This window comes from Hippocampus zosterae, chromosome 1 (genome assembly GCF_025434085.1).
Source record: "Hippocampus zosterae strain Florida chromosome 1, ASM2543408v3, whole genome shotgun sequence".
Classification (NCBI taxonomy): domain Eukaryota; kingdom Metazoa; phylum Chordata; class Actinopteri; order Syngnathiformes; family Syngnathidae; genus Hippocampus; species Hippocampus zosterae.
The window spans coordinates 30792885-30811941 of NC_067451.1; the positions used below are offsets into that span (position 1 = coordinate 30792885).

Sequence of the window (19057 nt, forward strand, 5' to 3'; positions counted from 1 at the left end):
GGCCAGTGACAAAGTCCATGGAGATGTGGGACCAGGGTCGAGGTGGAACGGGAAGGGGTTGAAGCAACCCTGCCGGAGGCTGGTTAGAGGCCTTACTACAGGCACAGGTGGAGCAGGCCTTGACAAAATCCAGAACGTCCTTCCGCAGCTCCGGCCACCAAAACCGCTGAGAGACAAGATGCCGGGTCCGATTCATCCCAGGATGGCAAGCCACCTTTGACGAGTGCCCCCACTGCAACACCTCTGAACGCAGAGGTGGGAGTACAAAGAGTTTACCAGCAGGACAGCCAGCCGGGGCTTGGGATCGGTCTTGGGCCTCTTGGACCTTACGCTCAATCTCTCACCTCAGTGCCCCCAAGATGCAGTGGTCCGGAAGAATGCTCCCTGGTTCGCTGCTCCTCTCAGCGGGGTCATGGATACGCGATAGGGCATCTGGTTTTATGTTCTTGGACCCTGGACAATAGGTGAGTGTAAAGTTGTAGCGCGTAAGTAGTAGGGCCCACCGGGCTTGACGTGAGTTCAGTCTCTTGGCAGAGCGAATGTATGCGAGGTTCTTGTGGTCGGTGTACACGGTGAAGGGTTCCTTAGTCCCCTCGAGCCAGTGCCTCCATTCTTGTAGAGCTGAAACGACGGCCAGTAATTCACGATTTCCCACATCATAGTTGGTTTCCGCGGGACTGAGATGACGAGAGAAGAAGGCGCAAGGGTGGAGTCTCTGGTCGACTGTGGAACGCTGCGACAATACCGCCCCCACTCCAGTCTCGGAAGCGTCCACCTCTACCACAAAAGGAACTTCGGGGTTAGGATGTTGAAAAACAGGGGGGTTAGAGAAAGCTTTCTTTAATTCGCAAAACGCATTGTCAGCATCCGAGTCCCACCTATAGGGGACCTTGATTGATGTCAACCGGGTTAATGGAAGGGCTCTCTGGCTATAGTTCCTGATGAATCGTCGGTAGAAATTGGCGAAACCCAAGAAACGTTGTACCTGTTTCCTAGTGGTGGGTGTAGGCCACTCTACCACCGCCTTAGTCTTGGCGGAATCAGCTCTCAGCTGACCCTTCTCTATGACAAAACCAAGAAACGAAACTGACTCCACATGAAACTCGCATTTCTCTGCTTTAACGAAAAGTCGATTCTCCAAGAGACGCTGCAAGACGAGCCTGACGTGGCGTTGGTGCTCTTGGGGCATACGAGAAAAAATCAATATGTCGTCCAGGTACACAAAGCAAAATACATTCAATAAATCTCTCAACACGTCATTAATAAGACTCTGAAAAACAGCGGGGGCGTTGGTCAACCCAAAGGGCATGACTAGATACTCAAAATGTCCCAATGGGGTCTTGAGTGCAGTTTTCCATTCATCCTCCTCCCGTATGCGGACTAAATGGCAGGCGCTACGTAGATCCGGTTTAGTGAAGATGGTTGCAGATTGGAGAGGGGCAAACGCAGAATCTAATAGCGGAAGTGGATATTTATTCTTTATGGTGATTTCGTTAAGCCCCCGATAGTCTACACAAGGACGTAGTGACGCGCTTCACTCGAGTCGAGTGACGTTGCTACAGTACGTGCATATTATGGAGCAGCTTCCGGACAAATACAAATTGTCCGCCGCGTAGAGCCATTTTGATCTCCTTTTGGAGAATAAGGTATTCATTAAAATCTCCTCGTCTCACCAAGTGCCTCTCGGATTTTTGACATGTCTTATTCCATTGTGTGTGTGTCTTCTCCACAGCAGAGGAAATAGCATGCATTAAATGCAACAGACTGAAATTTAAAACACTGCATCTTATTTTTCTAAATCAAAAATTGTGAAGACAAAGCCCACAAGCATCCTCATTCACATGAATTTCACATTATTGAAACACATTGAATGATACAATATGAATGCATGGATGTGAATGATATTGTCAAGGGTCAATGTCATCTTTATTGTCAAATATGCTTTATGTATGACATGCAGCATAGATGAAATTTGTTCCTCTCAATCCTCAGTGCATACATGCATGTAAACATGCTGTGCATTAAATACACACAGCTAAGAAAGGATAGCAGCTACACTATATAAAAAAAGACATGTAATCTGAACAGTATAGCCAATATAAAAAGCATAAACAAATACATAAACAATGGCGCTTGTGGCTACACTGAGCTTTTAACTCATTCAGTACCAGTCATTGGGTAGAGTGAGGTAGTGCATTGTATACACGTCATCATCAAATCAGTTTGTTCAGTCTGTCAAGTGGGTTGGCAGCGGGGATTTTGCAGGTCCAGCAGGTGGTAGTGGTCAGCGACACAGTATTGGTACAGTATCAACACAGTGTTATTGTGTCGACACGCCTCATGAGGCCTCATGATGACACCGCCATGCAGCGTGACAGTGTGGTGGTGGACCCCAAAAAGCAGGCAGGAGAGAGGAGCAGGGTGTATTTGAAGATGTGTATTGATAAAACACAGAAAACTAAATCCTAAGCAAACAAAGTCCAAAGTAGCAAACAAAAATCATGACTGAAGATAAAACATAACAACCAAAACATGACTTAAACAAACATGACAGTAGCAAAAGCAACAATGACCCGACACTGAGTGTGCGGGCAGGAGTCCTTTTATAGGCCTGATTACCTATGACCAACAGGTGTGCAGCTGCCAGGGGAGCTCTACAGTGTCACCTTTTGGTCCCTAAACCGAATCGTGACAATACCATCCTGAAATCATGTTCAAATGATAATTTAACACACTTTAAAATATAGAAATCAATTATGCTGGTTTTCATCAGATGGAATTGCAAGGCCTTTGTCAAGGTGGAATTATGAACATTTCCCAATACAGTTAAAAAAAAAAAGGAAGGAAGTCTCCACTAGAATGTCTGAACTTTATTTAGAATACAAAATAGGGGGTGTGGACTCTTTCTAACGAGTGTATGAGCTCAACAAAAAATGTGTTTTTATTTTCAAAAGGAATTAAAAATTCTTTCGGTGCTTTGACAGGGAACTTAAAGTACATAGTTGGCATGATGACATAATACTTTTCCTTTTTACTCCTAACTGTGCAACAATGACGCGTTTGCTTTTTGGTGATTCACAAATGAATGCTGGATACAACAAAATGAACGAAGCATCTGTTCTTCTCACTATATATAAAACAGCTCCATCTCAGGAATTGTCTTAATAACTTATCAGATGATAAAAGGGCTCCTTGGGGAGATAATTCAGGGGAAGCACGCCGGAAAATGATGATAAAATTAAAAAAAAAAAAAGTGTGTATTTTGGGCCGTTCGCAACAAAGGACTCAGAAATGAGCCGCTGTCAGCAGAAAGGTTTCACTTGGGAAGACTGTGTTCACTTTTTCTCAATATTGATCCATTATTTGATGATGGGAGAGTCGTGTCAAGAAACCTCAAAAGATTTTCTTTTATTGTCATGGAATCTACCAGGTGGAAAAAGTCAAAGGAATGGAAAATATAGAATTGGGAATAACAATACAGTAACACCCGCTACATCGCAAGATTATGTTGCACACCATCCCTGCAAAAAGGGAAATCCACAATGTAGAGATACCCTATAAACACTTTCTAGGCATGTTTTCGTAGCATTACTGGCACTTAATTATTTGTAAGACGTTGAACACAATTAAAATAATATATGAGAGAGAGAGAGAGAAAGCCAGCAATGGATTACACAAAACTATTGTACAGAGTACCAGTCCCTCAACGTGTTGACAAACTCAATTAAAAAAAAAATCTAACTAATGAATTTCCCAAGCCCAAAACTGTAGATTATCAAGTAAACCTACAGTATTGGCATTGGTAGGCGTAAAAACCAGGATTAATGAGAAATGAAGATTTGGTAAACTTCAGCAAAATCTAGGCTGATCTTGAAATATTTTGTTTGACTCTTCTTTCAAATTTGCATCATCTCTGACTGCATTACAAAATGGCGCCACAATGTGGGATTTCCAACCACCAGGCTGTTATCATTTGCTCTCAGTTCGTCCTGTGAAATATAATTATTATTCTTTTTTTTTTTTTTTTAGCTTTTCACATCCATGCAGCACGTCCGCCCACTATTTTAGTTGCAAAATGGCCACAGCCCCAGCGCCAGGATTTTTTTCCCTCCAGGGCTTCCAACTCGAATACTGTATTGCCATTCATTCTCAGGACAATGAATCAATGGCAACAGGACTGCTCTGGTTATTTTGAAAAACATTTCGCCTCTCATTTGAGCTGGCTTCATCACTTATGCAACAAGGCTTGGTTAGGACTTGTTAGTGTGTAACACTCGCTTTATGCTCCAAGTTGGAGGAGGCACGCACCCAACCACGAAAGGTATCATGATGAACCCCATCTTTTACATAGCGTAACGACTTTTAAATGTGTCTGACGTACGAACAAAGGCCTGCTATTCCAGTTTCTAAGATTGATCAGCAGCTGCAACAATGTTTGCTGTTGTTTGGCTTCAACACGATGGCCATCTATTTGCGTTCAAATATTCATGCGATCTAATTCTGCTGCCAAAATATAATATACTGCATTCATTTATTTGAATTTACAGCATGTAATTACGACAACTGTGTGCTATAGATTAACTGCTAGCCAGTGCCAATGTGATTTCATTGGAAGCCTTGGAGCCTCGATGAGAATATTGAGCGTACTCGATCAACCGGTTTATTAATTCCAGCTCCAAAAGTGAGCATGCTTTATTGTGAAGTCAAATTTGGTGTCACAAAGTTGAACCGCACAACTAAAGTACGTGTAGTTACACACCATCTGGGCACTAAGGCACAAAGTGAATTTGTTATTACTTAGCTGAGTAGGTGCTGAGATTTAGTTGCTAATGTCATTGCAAAAGTTTGCACAAACACGCGCGTGCGTGCGTGTACACACACACACACACACACACACACACACACACACACACACACACACACACACACACACACACACACACACACTTAGCCTATTATCATAAAATCAGTGTTCTCCGGGCCCAAGAGGCCATTCTCCGCGTGAGGGATCTTTAGTTGGATTGTATAGCTGCATTAGTGTAATGAGTCTCTAGCTCTGGTCACACAAGGTAGCAAATCGCTGATTTGCAACTCCCAACGTCTCACTCTGAGGCGTCTGATGAGCGTCTCCGCACAAGTGATGGCGCTGCAGAATTTTGGAAGAATGATGAATGTTGAAATGTTGCAGTGGAGGGCTGAGAAAAGTGACATCAAAAGTGTCTTTGGCGATCCGGGAGCCACTTTGTACATCAGTGTGTGTGTGTGTCTGTGTGTGCGTGTGTAAGAGTGTAATCCCGTCGGTGTGTTGAACACTGTAAAGCATTGCTAAGACATAACTGTCTCTTTCAGAGGTATACATTTAATTGAATGTTAATTCTCGTGGACGAATTTGCTCTGCGTGATACTGAGAAGTGCTGACCAAAACTGATACTTAATAGCTCTCAAAACTGAGCGAACCTACAGGTATCTTCTTCTAATGGATCGCAGACAAGAGCATATCCCAATATTTTGAGTGTCTGTCAAAAGGGGGGGAAACTGCTGCCTGTGCTTATAGAAAGAAAATCAATGTCCCTAAAAGGCTTTTATTAGAAATGCATCCATTTGTCTGTGTGGCATCCTGCTGCAACGTGAAGAGAGCTTACTTAAATGGTTTTTAAAAGCCAAACAATGGACGCATGCTGACCAAAATGGGTTTTATTGCTGATGCCCAAGCTTCATCCTGCACATCTCTATTGGCGAATATCTATTGGGGGAAACGCTGACAATTTGTATTTGGAAATTCCTTTTAGTGAGGATTTGTTTACTGTAGTGTAAATGTTTATCATATTTTGATTTATAAATCAAAATCATTTTTCAGTAACTCGATGTGCTATCTGTTGAATAAGCAAATGGGGAACATAGCGGATAATTGGGCAACATTTGGCCAGTTCCCCTTCCCTTCCAGTCAAAGTTGGCTCAGGCTCAAAGTTAAGATATCTCCATGGCACAGTGTTTGCAAAAACTTCATCTGGTACAGAGCGGTCTGGATCAGATAAAAATCTCAAAATGGAGTACAGTCATGGGGATTACATTCCAGATCAATCCCCGTGATAGGTCAAATCCACCATATCGAAATACCCTGTTTAAAGACATTTTTAAAAAATTACAAACTCATCATTTTTTGGAGAGAGAACAAGCAGTGGCTCCATCAAATCGCCATTTAGTTCTAATGTGAATGACTCTAAAATGCCACAGAGTCAAACGACAGCACCTCAATGTGATTCTTCTCTAATGGAGATAAACAGGTGAAGCTAATAAGTGACATCTGCTATCTAGTGGCGAACAGTGTTATTACAAATGAAAACAGATCAAGTGATCGAGGAGTTGCGTTGAAGGACTAGCAGAGGCGTAACCTTGTGGGTGCCGCCTCAGTGACATGCGAGGAAAGCGCCCCAGGGACAAAGTTCAATTTGAACCCCAAATCACACCATTAAATTGTAAATTAACATACTGTAGTAAATGTATGCAGACCCCAAAATTGTCAAAAGACAGCATCCACTTTCTTGGAACGAACAGCGAGCCAGAGATGCAGTGCGGGGAGGCAAAAGGGAAGCATTGGCACAGTCTGTGGCCCCACCAGTGAATTGGGCGTTCATCAGCAGCATGTGCAGTGGAGCCAGCTGGAAAACTTGTAATAACCTCTTTGGCCTGTCGCCATCGGCCATTTAAGCAGACAACTCCTGAAGCATCAGTGCGGCTGAGGTAAGGTCGTTCTCACGAGAAAAACTCCATCCTGCAACTTGCAAGCACAACTTCACTCCCAGGCACATGTTCAATAAACTGGTTCGCATTGCTCTTTAAGTAAACGATTGATACAAGACAATCATTATTCCAGTACTGTATTCAACACCTTTGGGGGGGATTTTCCTCATGTACAGTCGGTACAGGTGTGGAAACAGTGCTGCCGGATGTATGAAACAGTTTTCATGCAGTACTGCTTGTATGAACGCACAATTACTTTGATGGAAATGCAGTCTCTAGCCATGTTTGTTCACAACCATCCAAGGGCTCGTACGGCTTGGTTCTAGCTCACCTCCGATGATTATTTAGCGAGTTTGAGTTCATCCTGTGGAAAAAAGAAGCAGAGCATTCATCTTTTAGTAGCAAAGGGAACACCACAGAAGCTCCTTGGAGAGCCCGAGTGATTATTCTGGTCTTTGGGAGATCATTAAAACGTCATTATCTGCTGGCAAGGCAACACCTCCACAGACAGCCCGGTCAAAGGGGTAATCCATTTTGTTTTCCTACAATAGTTTAAACATCTTGGAAAGTGACTGAATAGGTAGGGAAGCATGATAGACACATTACAAATATTGCAACATATACTGGGTAAAGCAATATTGACATATTGTAATTTCCTAGACTAATTACGGTCAAATCTCGTTCAAATGATTTCCGATTTTAACCAGATGTGTAAAGTGTCCAGTTTAATACCGTAAGTTGAAGTCAGTTGTAAAGGATACAAGCTGTTCAATATTTATGAAAGCAAACCCTTAACTCTTAAGAATCATTCGCGTACTCCCTACGCTGTAATCACCACTCAGAAAATATGGAATACATTTAATGTATCCACAAATGGTTTTGGGGTGGAAACTCATCCTATTATTTACTGAAAATCAATTCACTGCTGTGGGATCAAGTCAAAGCCATGTCTAAATGAAAAAGTATTGCTTTGGCTCCGGGCGGCCCGGTGGTCCAGTGGTTAGCGTGTTGACCTCACAGTTCAGAGGTTGTGAGTTTGATCCTGGCTGCGGCCTTCCTGTGTGGAGTTTGCATGTTCTCCCTGCACCTGTGTAGATTTTCTCTGGGTACACCAGTTTCCTCCCCCCTTCCAAAAACATCCATAGCAGCTCTGATTGGCCACTCTAAATTGTCCCTAGGTGTGAGTGTGGATGGTTGTTCATCTCTGTGTGCCCTGCGATTGGCTGGCAACCGGTTCAGGGTGTCCCCCACCTCCTGCTTGAAGACTGCTGGGATAGGCTACAGCACCCCCCGCGACCCTAGTGAGGATCAAGCGGTTCGGAAAATGGATGGATAGATGCTTTGGCGCCATCGTGGGGCCAAGGAATTGTTGAGTGAGTGGAGGAGCTTCATTTTGTCAGGCCTTGGCAAATTTGGGAGAAAAACGCTATGCTATCTGTGGGATCTACAGACAGCTGGGCTCCGTCCCCATACCCTGCAAATTTTGGTGAAAATTAATCCACTGAAAAAGAGTTTCCATTCCAATATGGTCATTTCAACTTTGGCTGTTCGTATCATGTGTTGTGTGTGTTGCGTTTTAAAAATCGGTTAAGATGTTAAAAATCAGTGTGTCTGATAACAAAGTGCTAAAAGATTGATTCGTCAGAAAGAATATTCGAGAGCTATTTTGCAGCAGTTGGCTTCCACTCAAAATAATTTCGAAGGTTACTCATCACTGACAAGTACATGGAAAAAAAACATTAAAATGTTTTTTAAATCTCTGTCTTGAGAGTTTCCAGCAACAGTCACACAACCTTGATTTGTGGAAGATCGTTTATTCAATGATGAAAACCAACTCAACTCAACACAGAACAAAAAAAATGCATCAATTGTTGACTTTTTATTAGACGTTAAGATTCCGAACTTGACAGAAAAGATAAAATACAGAAATAATTCAAATTGAGCAGGATTACAAGAGCTAACATACACACAGACACAGAAGATTGGGTAGCTACTACAAAATGAAGCAAATGTTCTTACAAAGATAATGTTATTCAGTGTAAAAATATGAGAAACTCTTGCACTTTGAATGGTGCACGGCAGTTTTACACCACAGAAAACCAATAATAATAAAGATTCAAATCATAATAATAGTAAAAATTTTTTTTTAAATGAATGCCCTTCCGCTTTTTGAGAACAGTGAAATTCAATTGTCAGTGACGACAGATGCTGTAACGCAGAACTCTGAATTTACAACCAGCATTGGCTCCATGTACTGTATATGATTTATTATTTTTTTTACTCCCAGCGCTAGTGGCATTTTGGGAACTGTCAGTAATCTTGGCCACAGGTGAGAAAGTGTCACACGGCAGCCAGACTAATCTAGCTGAGTGACAAGTTGGGAGGCGGCATTGCAGGTTCAACTTTGTCCCCAGAGGTGTCGAGTTGCACTTTGGTCTCGCTTCGGCCAACCAAATCTTTCACCCCAGTTTATCACTATCGTTATCAGTGAGTACAATCATGTAACAACCAGCATGGATGCATCTGTGTCTCAAAGTGTCTGACATGAAAACAAAACGATTGTGTTTTTTTATGGTCAGAACTGACAGAAGCCACTGGTGATTATAGCGCTGAATTATTAATTGCCCTTATCCTCAATATTGCAATGGAAATATACAGTATATATATAAATCACAATTTTCATTGTCTTTTTTACACCTTGGAAAAAAAAATGTCAAGTCCAACAGTCTTTCTCCATACATGGCATATCAAGTGTTACAAATGTGTATTTCAGTGGTTCTTAAGCTGGGTTCGATTGAACCCCAGGGGTTCGGTGAATCGGTCTCAGGGGTTCGACGGAGCCTCTGCCATGGAGGTTAAGACACACCCGACTCAACATCTCAATTAGTTATGACACACCCGTTTGGCCATCACTGGCTGCAGATGATCACATGACGTTGCTTGTCCAATCAGTGCTGCGGGAAATTTAGTTTGCTCAGTAGTCACCGTGTGACCGGTGTGATAGTACGTCATACAATTTTAAAAAAACTCTACTTAGACCGGGCGGCCCGGTAGTCCAGTGGTTAGCACGTCGGCTTCACAGTGCAGAGGCACCGGGTTCGATTCCAGCTCCGGCCTCCCTGTGTGGAGTTTGCATGTTCTCCCCGGGCCTGCGTGGTTTTTCTCTGGGTGCTCTGGTTTCCTCCCACATTCCAAAAACATGCATGGCAGGCTGATTGGACGCTCTAAATTGTCCCTAGGTGTGAGTGTGGGCGTGGATGGTTGTTTGTCTCTGTGTGCCCTGCGATTGGCTGGCAACTGATTCAGGGTGTCCCCCGCCTACTGCCCAATGACTGCTGGGATAGGGTCCACCACCCCCCACGACACCCTTGTGAGGATCAAGCGGTTTGGAAAATGGATGGATGGATCTACTTAGACCATGAGATTTTATTTGACTTTTTTCTATTTTTAATAAATATGTGTTTTTTATGTCTTGAATTTATTTAAAAAATATACATATTTTTGACTAACGAAGGGTTCGGTGAACGTGCATATGAACTGGTTGGGTTCGATACCGCTAACACGGTTAAGAACCACTGGTATAGTTGATTCGAACTTTTTAGATTTTGCCACACAGTAGAGTCCTTTCAAAGGGTGCACTTCCCCAAAACGGTCCAAAAAGTGCAAGGATATGATGAATGATTATAATTATCAATAATAATAATAAAAGGAGCAATCGTGTGTCATAATAACTTAAAATAATATCGGTACAGCATTATTTTCAACTTCCTCAATCAGAAAACGGAATTTTGTGACTTCTCAGGCAACTTCCATTGAGTTGCCTTTGAGTCCGATGGAGCCAAACATCAGTTTAGGAGCCGTCTTAGGAGTCCCTGAGATCAATCTTCCCAAAACATTTTCACATCATCTCATTTTTTTATTTCTCTTCGCAAAGTCAACACAAACTCTCTCACTTGCTCAGCTGCCCTAAGCTGCTGAAGAGGTGCGGCTTTGCTCCACGGTGTTGAAGATGAGACAGACGCCGGCAGTGAGCAGCAGGTGCATGGCCTCATAGAGTAATTTGGGAGAGAAAACGCTCCATATGAAGAGATGGTAGCGCAGGACAGTCACTAGAACAATATAGGCTGCCGCCGGCACCGACCTGAGCAGAGCCAAACAGTAACAGCCGTGGTCCATTGCGACGGGACTCCTGCGGAGTAAAATGCATCATCAGACGAGGGAACGCTGAAGTCAACAGGATGAAAATGGCAATGTAACCGCAAGTTACTGTTCTGGAAACTTAGCATTTGTCTCTCAAGACTTGGTGACACAGCATGTGGCCCATTGTCCAAGCTTAGTCTTAAGCTTAAATCCAAGGACAACGGCACCTTGCCCGACTAGCTTAATTTTAAATTGAATTCATTGTACTCATTATGTTGCCTCGAGGGCAAATTCAAACTCACACTTAGCCGTAACAAAATGTTTAATTGATATCTACACGGCAGTGTGAAAAGTGAATGTGATTAAAGTTTTTAGGGAAGAACATTTAATACATCTCGAGGAAATTGGACACCAATTCTATTGTGCAAGTGTTGATAATGTTGCTTGTCGGTCGACATGAAATAAAAGCACCCGATGCTGACCTGTATGCATCAATCTGGATCCGGTGCAGCAAAATACAACCTATATTTTCTATGTCCTGTGTGTAGTCACGCAATAATAAATTACCACACATATTTTGTTTTTGAAAGATCATATTAGTGCATTAGTTTTACTGATCAGCATTGAAACAGTTGGTATGTAAAAACCCATCGTGGCGAAACCAAAATGAATAAATACATAAATAAAACTTATTTCATCTGTGAGGATTCCCAATCTTTTCATATTGTGAGACTAGCCACTATAAATTACAAAACAAAACCTGCCACATCTCATCGACTGGCATAGCATACGATAGCCGAGTTACATTGTTTCTTGGGGTAAAAAAAACATGTAGTGATTCTATAACAGGCACGACACAGCAACCATTTTCATAGTTACAAAGATCTTGGACCAAAAGTGATTATGAAGTTTATCAGCCTGCCGGCCAGGAGCAAAAATGCACTAAGGTGATTAAAAAAAAAAAAAAGATGATTAATCAGTCTTCTTGCTTGAGACAATGTGCACTGGTGTGTAAACGAGGAGATTTGATCAGGCATAAGTGCCAGGTAAGGAGGAGGGAACTTCGAGCAGATTCCAAAGAGAGGGAGGGAAGAAATGCAGATGAAGTAGGAGACATGGGAAGGAGTCCAGTTTGGAGGGAGAAATTTCAACAGAAAGCCAGTAAAACTGTGTTACGATGATATGGATGTTATTTGGTCGCCATTCGTATTTCTGATATGCGGTCTCAACTACAGCGGGCAATTGCATAAATTCAAAATATTTGAGATTTTATTATTGGACTTTACTGTGTAGCTACTGTATGTATTACTTTCTCTCGAGAAACTTACCATATCTTTTGAACTACAAGTCACACTTTTTTTCATCATTTGGATGGATTTATACTCAGGTGCGACATAGTTCGTACTGGCCCCAGAAATCCCATTCCCTAATCACGTAAACTTCTTTTGGAGGTCGGCAAAAACTGAAAGTGTATTATCACCGGTGGCCCGAAGATAGTGGCAATGCAATAAAAGTATATGCCGACTCCCAAAATAAAGCAGATGTAGCAAAAGCAGTAGAAAAAGAAGTTGAAGAAGACTTGGATTCTACTTTCGGCCACAACGCGATGTGGGATTCTAGTTAAGGTAAGCCATTTTAAATGAAAAAGAAAAGATTTCCCGGAGTTAGAAGCCGAAGTTGTGTTCGTCCATAACTCGTTTGCTCCCTGTCAACACAGGGTGTGTTCGGAAATTCACGCTGATGCTCTGACCTCTGACCTCACACCAACTGTGTGTGTGTGCGTGTGTGTATGTGTGTGTTCAAAGAGATAATAATAATAATTTCCCAAACATAGCCCATTGATAGGTTGATTATTTTTAGGAATAATACATTTGCTTATCATTAATGTTATATTGATATTGAGTGATTGTTTGGTTGATTATGCTCGCAATGAAGAACGCTTATGCTTTTAGTAAAGATATAATGCTTCTTAATAATTTTATATATTAATCACAATGTACTCACATCTATAATGCTTTTTATCGATTATACACTCACATTTATAATCAAGAATGCTTGGTGCACTGTGTGGAAGTTTAGGGACGCAACCACCTATCCGAGGACGTGGTTGGGAAGAGATAAGGGTTAAGACGGGACAGTGAATGGAGCCATCAACACCAGCTGCGACATAATGTTTTTGTAACAATTGCACACATGTACGTAATTTACACTCACATACACACACATCGTCAAACAAGTGCCCCCACCCTTTAGGTTGGACACACCTATGTAGTAGATTTCCCAATAAATGAGGGGGTGAAGGGGGAGATCATTCTGGTGACGTGCCGAGAACTGAAACCGAACGCTTCTCCTCGTTCCCTCCTGGTACCAGAATTGAGTCTCCTGTCTCCTCCTTGTGCTTCCTTGTGTCAAATTGAATAAACGTGACACCTATGTTATACACTAATTATCAGCTTGTGCTTGAACTGTTTCCATATGTACTGCCTGATGCACTGAGCTCTGGCACTCCTTCTTTGGGGCACTCCGCATAACGGAACGGCATATAAGAGCAACACTCCGAATTTCTGAATGGTCGAAGTGAAGCAATGCGTGCTTGGAGCATATTTCGAGCAAACCCGCGATAAGGGAAGAGGGATTTTCGCTGTCATGATCAAATGTTTTTAGAAGCAATTTTTCTTTTTTGCTTATTCAATGTATTGATCGAATAATGTGATGAAACTTTATGTTGCATTAAATTGCATTACAAATCATATCAGTGCTTCCCGATAATTACTCCTCGTACTCCTTTTGGGATTACGGCGCTTGCCAGAAGTGTAGTTTATTCACCGCCATGGAGGTGATTATTAGTGATTTAGAGGAGTGGCTGCAAAATGTGTTTAGGTAGCCAGTCATAGCACAAAGCTAGAGAGAATGTTTCATGCTAGCGGAGCGCAAAGCATTCCGCATTAGTACTTGCACAGGGGATTCTTGCACGGGTGTTGTGATTCCTTAAAAATCATTTTAGAGGTACAAGATGGGACCAGAGAGGGAACATTTTTTTTTCACAGATCATTTTACTAATATTATACTGTCAAGTCAGACTGACTGGTATGCCTTTCTGTACAAGGAAACTTGGACATTTATATGCCTTGACAATCTAACAAGGGCAGATTATGTCCTGCATCGTGAACAGTTAACGAGCTACATTGAAAGTCACACATAGCTGCAAGCGGCATCGTGAAACAGGCATACAGCGGGTGCTGCATTCATTAGGGGCCACAACATGAAAGCGATGGGCCGACTAAACAACATCCTAACGACTCCCCAGGGAGAGCCACAACGCGTGTTGTGAGGAGGCTTTAACGCAGCCGCTTGGCAAATCAATTGTGCAGTTAGACTAAATGTAATTTAGGCTCTGCTTGCCCGGTTGTACAGACGCCCAGTGAAACAGATCAATGTGAGAGCGCTGCATTTGAATTTATTTAATTATGCCTTGTGAGATTCCCTCGTGCTTCCCTAAATTAATGAGTAAAAGCAAGGCTAGGCTGATGTGCGCAAGCTTTCATCCCTGCATGATTTAACATTTGCGTTTCTGGCAATAGATACGTGGTCAGGGATATGACACCGTGGTGACAGTTATTTTCAATGTGGAACAAAAATTCTAATTATTATTCATTCATTTTAATACGTCTTGAAAACATGTTTTAGGGTAGTGGTTCAAAGGGCGATTTTTTTTCTTGTTCAAGGGCCACCTCAAAAATACTTGCCGCTCAAAGTAACACCATAATAACCAACATTAAAATAGACTAGCATAGTGGGCCAAAGCGTTCATCAAAACTGAGGTAGCAGATGTTTTCCAAATAGTATATTCAATAATATCGTAAGACCCTGTCATCTAATGCACAGTTTGAACATCATCATTGGTGCCAAAACGTGCACATTTTGCCTTTTTTATGTTTTTGATTCTCAATATATCAGTCAGTCTAAAGGCTAATATAATGAAACTTGGCCAGGATTAGTTTTTTTTGGATTAGCTTTCAAATTCCATTTGAACTTCTACTGCAAAGCATATAGAATAGGAGATATGAATGTATGCCTACACCTGTTAGGTTAATTCCCATTTTGGGTACATTGAATGCCATTATAACCACATATTTTTGATGGACTGTAATTCTGATTTAAATCACTTTTTCCACGAATAACTTTTAAATCTAAGTTTTTACCTTCAAAATTTGGGGCAAAATATATTTTAGGTTGAATGACCCTACAAAATCATCAGGGGCAGCTGATCCAAATCATATACTGTATGTTTTCAATCGAGGCCTGCTTCTCTTACCTTGCAAAATGCATGGCAATAAAAAAGCTGACCACTATAAAAACGGTCATGTGGGGTGTTCACACGGCACACATATGCTCCGGCGCTGCACCGATGTATTTTGTTGCGATATATTTTGCACCGCAGCAAATTGTGTGGAGCGTTCACACGTACAAAGCCGCTGAGCGTGTCAGTACCGGCACAGCGCCGGTGCAGCCCCACTTGCGTTCACACGGCAGTTTCTGCAGCGGAGCAAAACGCTAGAAAGCAAATGAGCTGTCGTGTTGGTTCTTTTTAAAACGTATACACAACACAAGCGACTACTGGACGGGAACGTCCTTCTCCTCCTCGGTCTCCGTGCCTTCTGCTCGAGAGTGACCGCCCCCGAAAAAGTAAATCAACGATGACTTCAATGACACTCAGAAAAACAAACACGTAATGCGCCAAACAGAAAATCAACAGAGGAAATCACAAAATAAATTATATGGGGGGCGGAGGGTTGTGAACACACAACAAAGGAACAAACTATGCAAACTACGCAGACAGTCCATTCTCCTACAAAAGGATAGATGTTACCAGCCAAGTCTTGTGTCGTTATTAAACAAACACATGAGGAAAGTCCGACAGAGCACGAAAGCAACGCATTTTCGCCGTACGTACTCTTCACAAGCATTTGCTCTGGAGCAAATTTAACCCAGTTGCGTTCACACATTCAAATTTACATCGGTGCTGCTTCGCAAACGAGCATTTGCTCCGGAACAAATTTTTAAACCATCTCCCCTATATTGTGTATTGATCTAAAAGAGTGTTGTGAATGTGGTCCAGTGGCAGCGCGCATGCGTGTGTGCGCACGTGGGTATGGTGAGAAATCGATGATCACAGGCTCCGTGTTTGCAGCTTTTCTTGTCGATTTGAAAAGGACACCCCCATTTCCCACACACACCCACCTCTACCAGAAACCACTCTACCTACCCCCCCCCACCCTCTTTTTCTCCACTACAGATCCACGAACAGGACGTGAGACGGCTCTTCAAGCAGCAAAAGATCAAGAAAGCTCCAGGGCCCGACAAAGTGCCTGAAAGTCTGCGCTGATCAGCTGGCTCCGGTCTTCACACAAATCTTCAACAGATCCCTGGAGCTGTGTGAGGTCCCATCCTGCTTCAAACAGTCTACCATCATCCCAGTTCCCAAGAAATCAGCAACATCGGAACTGAACGAATATAGGCCTGTCGCCCTGACGTCTGTGGTCATGAAGTCCTTTGAACGCCTTGTGCTGAACCACCTAAAGAACGTCACTGGACCCCTGCTGGACCCTCTCCAGTTTGCCTACCGGGCAAACAGGTCTGTGGAAGACGCAGTCAACATAGGTCTGCACTACACCCTCAAGCACCTCGACAGCACAGGGACCTACGCAAGGATTCTGTTTGTGGATTTCAGCTCTGCGTTCAACACCATCATCCCGGAACTCCTCACCCCCAAACTACTCCACCTCGGTGTGTCCCCTACGACCTGCCAGTGGATCCTCAGCTTCCTGACGGGACGGACACAACAGGTGAGACTGGGAGCAACAACATCATCAATACGCACCACCAGCACTGGAGCCCCACAGGGATGTGTCCTCTCGCCACTGCTCTTCTCTCTCTACACAAACGACTGCACCTCAACAGATCCAGCTGTCAAACTCATAAAGTTCGCAGACGACACCACGGTCATCGGTCTCATCAAAGACGGCGACGAGTCTGCGTACCGCAAACAAGTGGAGCAGCTGGAGCTCTGGTGCAGCCGACACAACCTCGGGCTGAACACACTCAAGACTGTAGAGATGATCGTGGACTTCAGGAAAGATTCTTCTCCACAGTTGCCCCTCACACTATCCAACTGCCCTGTGTCAACCGTCAAGACCTTCAAGTTCCTGGGAATCACAGTCTCCCAGGACATGAAGTGGGAAGTCAACACCATCTCCATCCTGAAAAGGGCCCGGCAGCGGATGTACTTCCTGAGGCTGCTGAGGAAGCATGGCCTGCCACAGGAGGAGCTAAGACAGTTCTACACGGCAGTCATCGAATCAATCCTGTGTTCTTCCATCACGGTTTGGTTTGGGGCCGCCACAAAAAAAGGACAAAATCCGACTTCAACGGACAGGTAGGACAGCGGAAAAAATCGTTGGCACCGCCCTACCCACTCTTGAGGACTTGCACACTGCAAGAATCAAGACAAGGGCACGGAAAATCCTCCTGGATCTCCCGCACGTTGCCCACCACCTTTTTCAGCCACTCCCCTCAGGCAGACGCTACAGATCCATGCGCACCAAATCCAGTAGACACTTAAACAGCTTCTTCCCTCTAGCCATTAACTCCTTAAACAGTCACTGACGTAGTCACTCTTCTTGCACCACAAAATGGTGCTACAAAACTACTGGTTACTCTAAAATGGTTCAATGATTTTGTTGTTTACGATGATACTAGTGCAGCGTGTTATACCGGAGACAAATTCCTTGTGTGTTGTACATACTTGGCCAATAAAGATGATTCTGATTCGGAGGAAGGATCAGAAGAGGAGTACCTGCCAGGCAGCTCAGAGTAGGAGGAGGAAGAGGAGGAAGAGAGAATGGAAGACACTTCTCCATGGATTTCGCGAAATGGGAAAATCCGGTGGTCCCCAACTCATGAGGAAGTCCTGCCATTCTTTCCCCTGCCTATCCCAACTCCAGGACCAACTTATTTTGCACTGGCAAGGATAACTACTCCTGAAAATGCATTTGAACTTTTTTTTCAGAGGAAATCCTACAGTATAGCCTGCATTTCACAAACCTGCAGGGGAAGAGGTCAGTCAATGCCTGGAAGGAGTTGAGTGTGCAGGAGCTGCGGGCCTACTTAGGAGGGACAAGCTTGCCCTAAACAAAGATTTCTGGACTAGGTGGAGCAGCCGCCTCTCCAAGCTGTTCAACCCAGGGAGAGATATATGCATTGATGAATAGCTGGTCTCTTTTAGGGGAGTATGGTTAGGCCTGAAGTGGTTGAAAAGATTGGATGCAGTGAAAGCGAAAAAAAACAAAACATCTTTAAAAGTTACATTTTAGGACACTTTTATGAAGGTTCCTATTTTGGGAATTAACCCAACAGGTGTATGTTTTGGGGGAAAACTTGCATTACGCCAAAAATAAAAATGCCCCAAAATCAAGTTTGGTATCAAATATTGACCTCATCAAAGCTGTAATAAGCTCATCCCAAATATTGCACTTCACATCTTATTTTTGAAAATATGGCATATTTTGTGTTTTTCTCACTGAAAAAAATCAGGGGTAAAAAGAAATAATGAAAAATTTTATTTCTATGGTTAGGTCTGAAGTTGTTGAAAAGATTTAATGCAGTGGAAGTGAAAAAAATATGAATATATTACATTTTTATGTAAGTTTTCACATATACACCACATTATAAGGCCCGTAGAATACAAGCTACAATAGTGGCTGGGGTTGCGTTATGCATCCAATAGATAAGAAAAGAAAACCTTTATTAGTCTCGCAATGGAGAAATTCCCAATTCACAGCAGTAAAGTTATGAAAGGAAGAAGTAGAAGAACAAAATATAGGAGCTGCTGGAAAGGCAGCCACTCTCGAGGTGCCATCTTGAAGTCAAAATAACAAAATAACACAACAGATAAAACACGAAGCTGACAAAAAGAGATTGGCTCACATCTCCTGTCCCACGTAATCTGCTGAAGCTATGCTAAATGGAATACAATACAATGCAGCTTTATTTATATAGTATTTGCACTATCGCTACAGCTGTAACAAAGCGCTTTACAAAACATTTAAAATACTACATCATAAAATCATCATATCGCAATATTGATCCATATATTAGGCGCATCGGATTAAAAAAC

General features: G+C 42.8%; 3 protein-coding genes across 4 annotated transcripts in view; all 3 read right to left on the minus strand.

The window, feature by feature from the left end:
- The window catches only part of LOC127607743 (uncharacterized), a 207336-nt gene that overhangs the window by 113955 nt on the left and 74324 nt on the right, over positions 1-19057 (minus strand). The gene's annotated exons all lie outside the window — the stretch shown is intronic.
- Positions 1-19057, minus strand: part of guf1 (GTP binding elongation factor GUF1) — a 105394-nt gene that overhangs the window by 43150 nt on the left and 43187 nt on the right.
- The window catches only part of pigg (phosphatidylinositol glycan anchor biosynthesis class G), a 38695-nt gene continuing 30136 nt past the window's right edge, over positions 10499-19057 (minus strand). Inside the window, exon 13 of the mRNA XM_052073517.1 lies at positions 10499-10930. Coding sequence (XP_051929477.1) covers positions 10708-10930 — 223 coding nt within the window. The 3' untranslated portion in view covers positions 10499-10707. The remainder of the gene's footprint in view (positions 10931-19057) is intronic.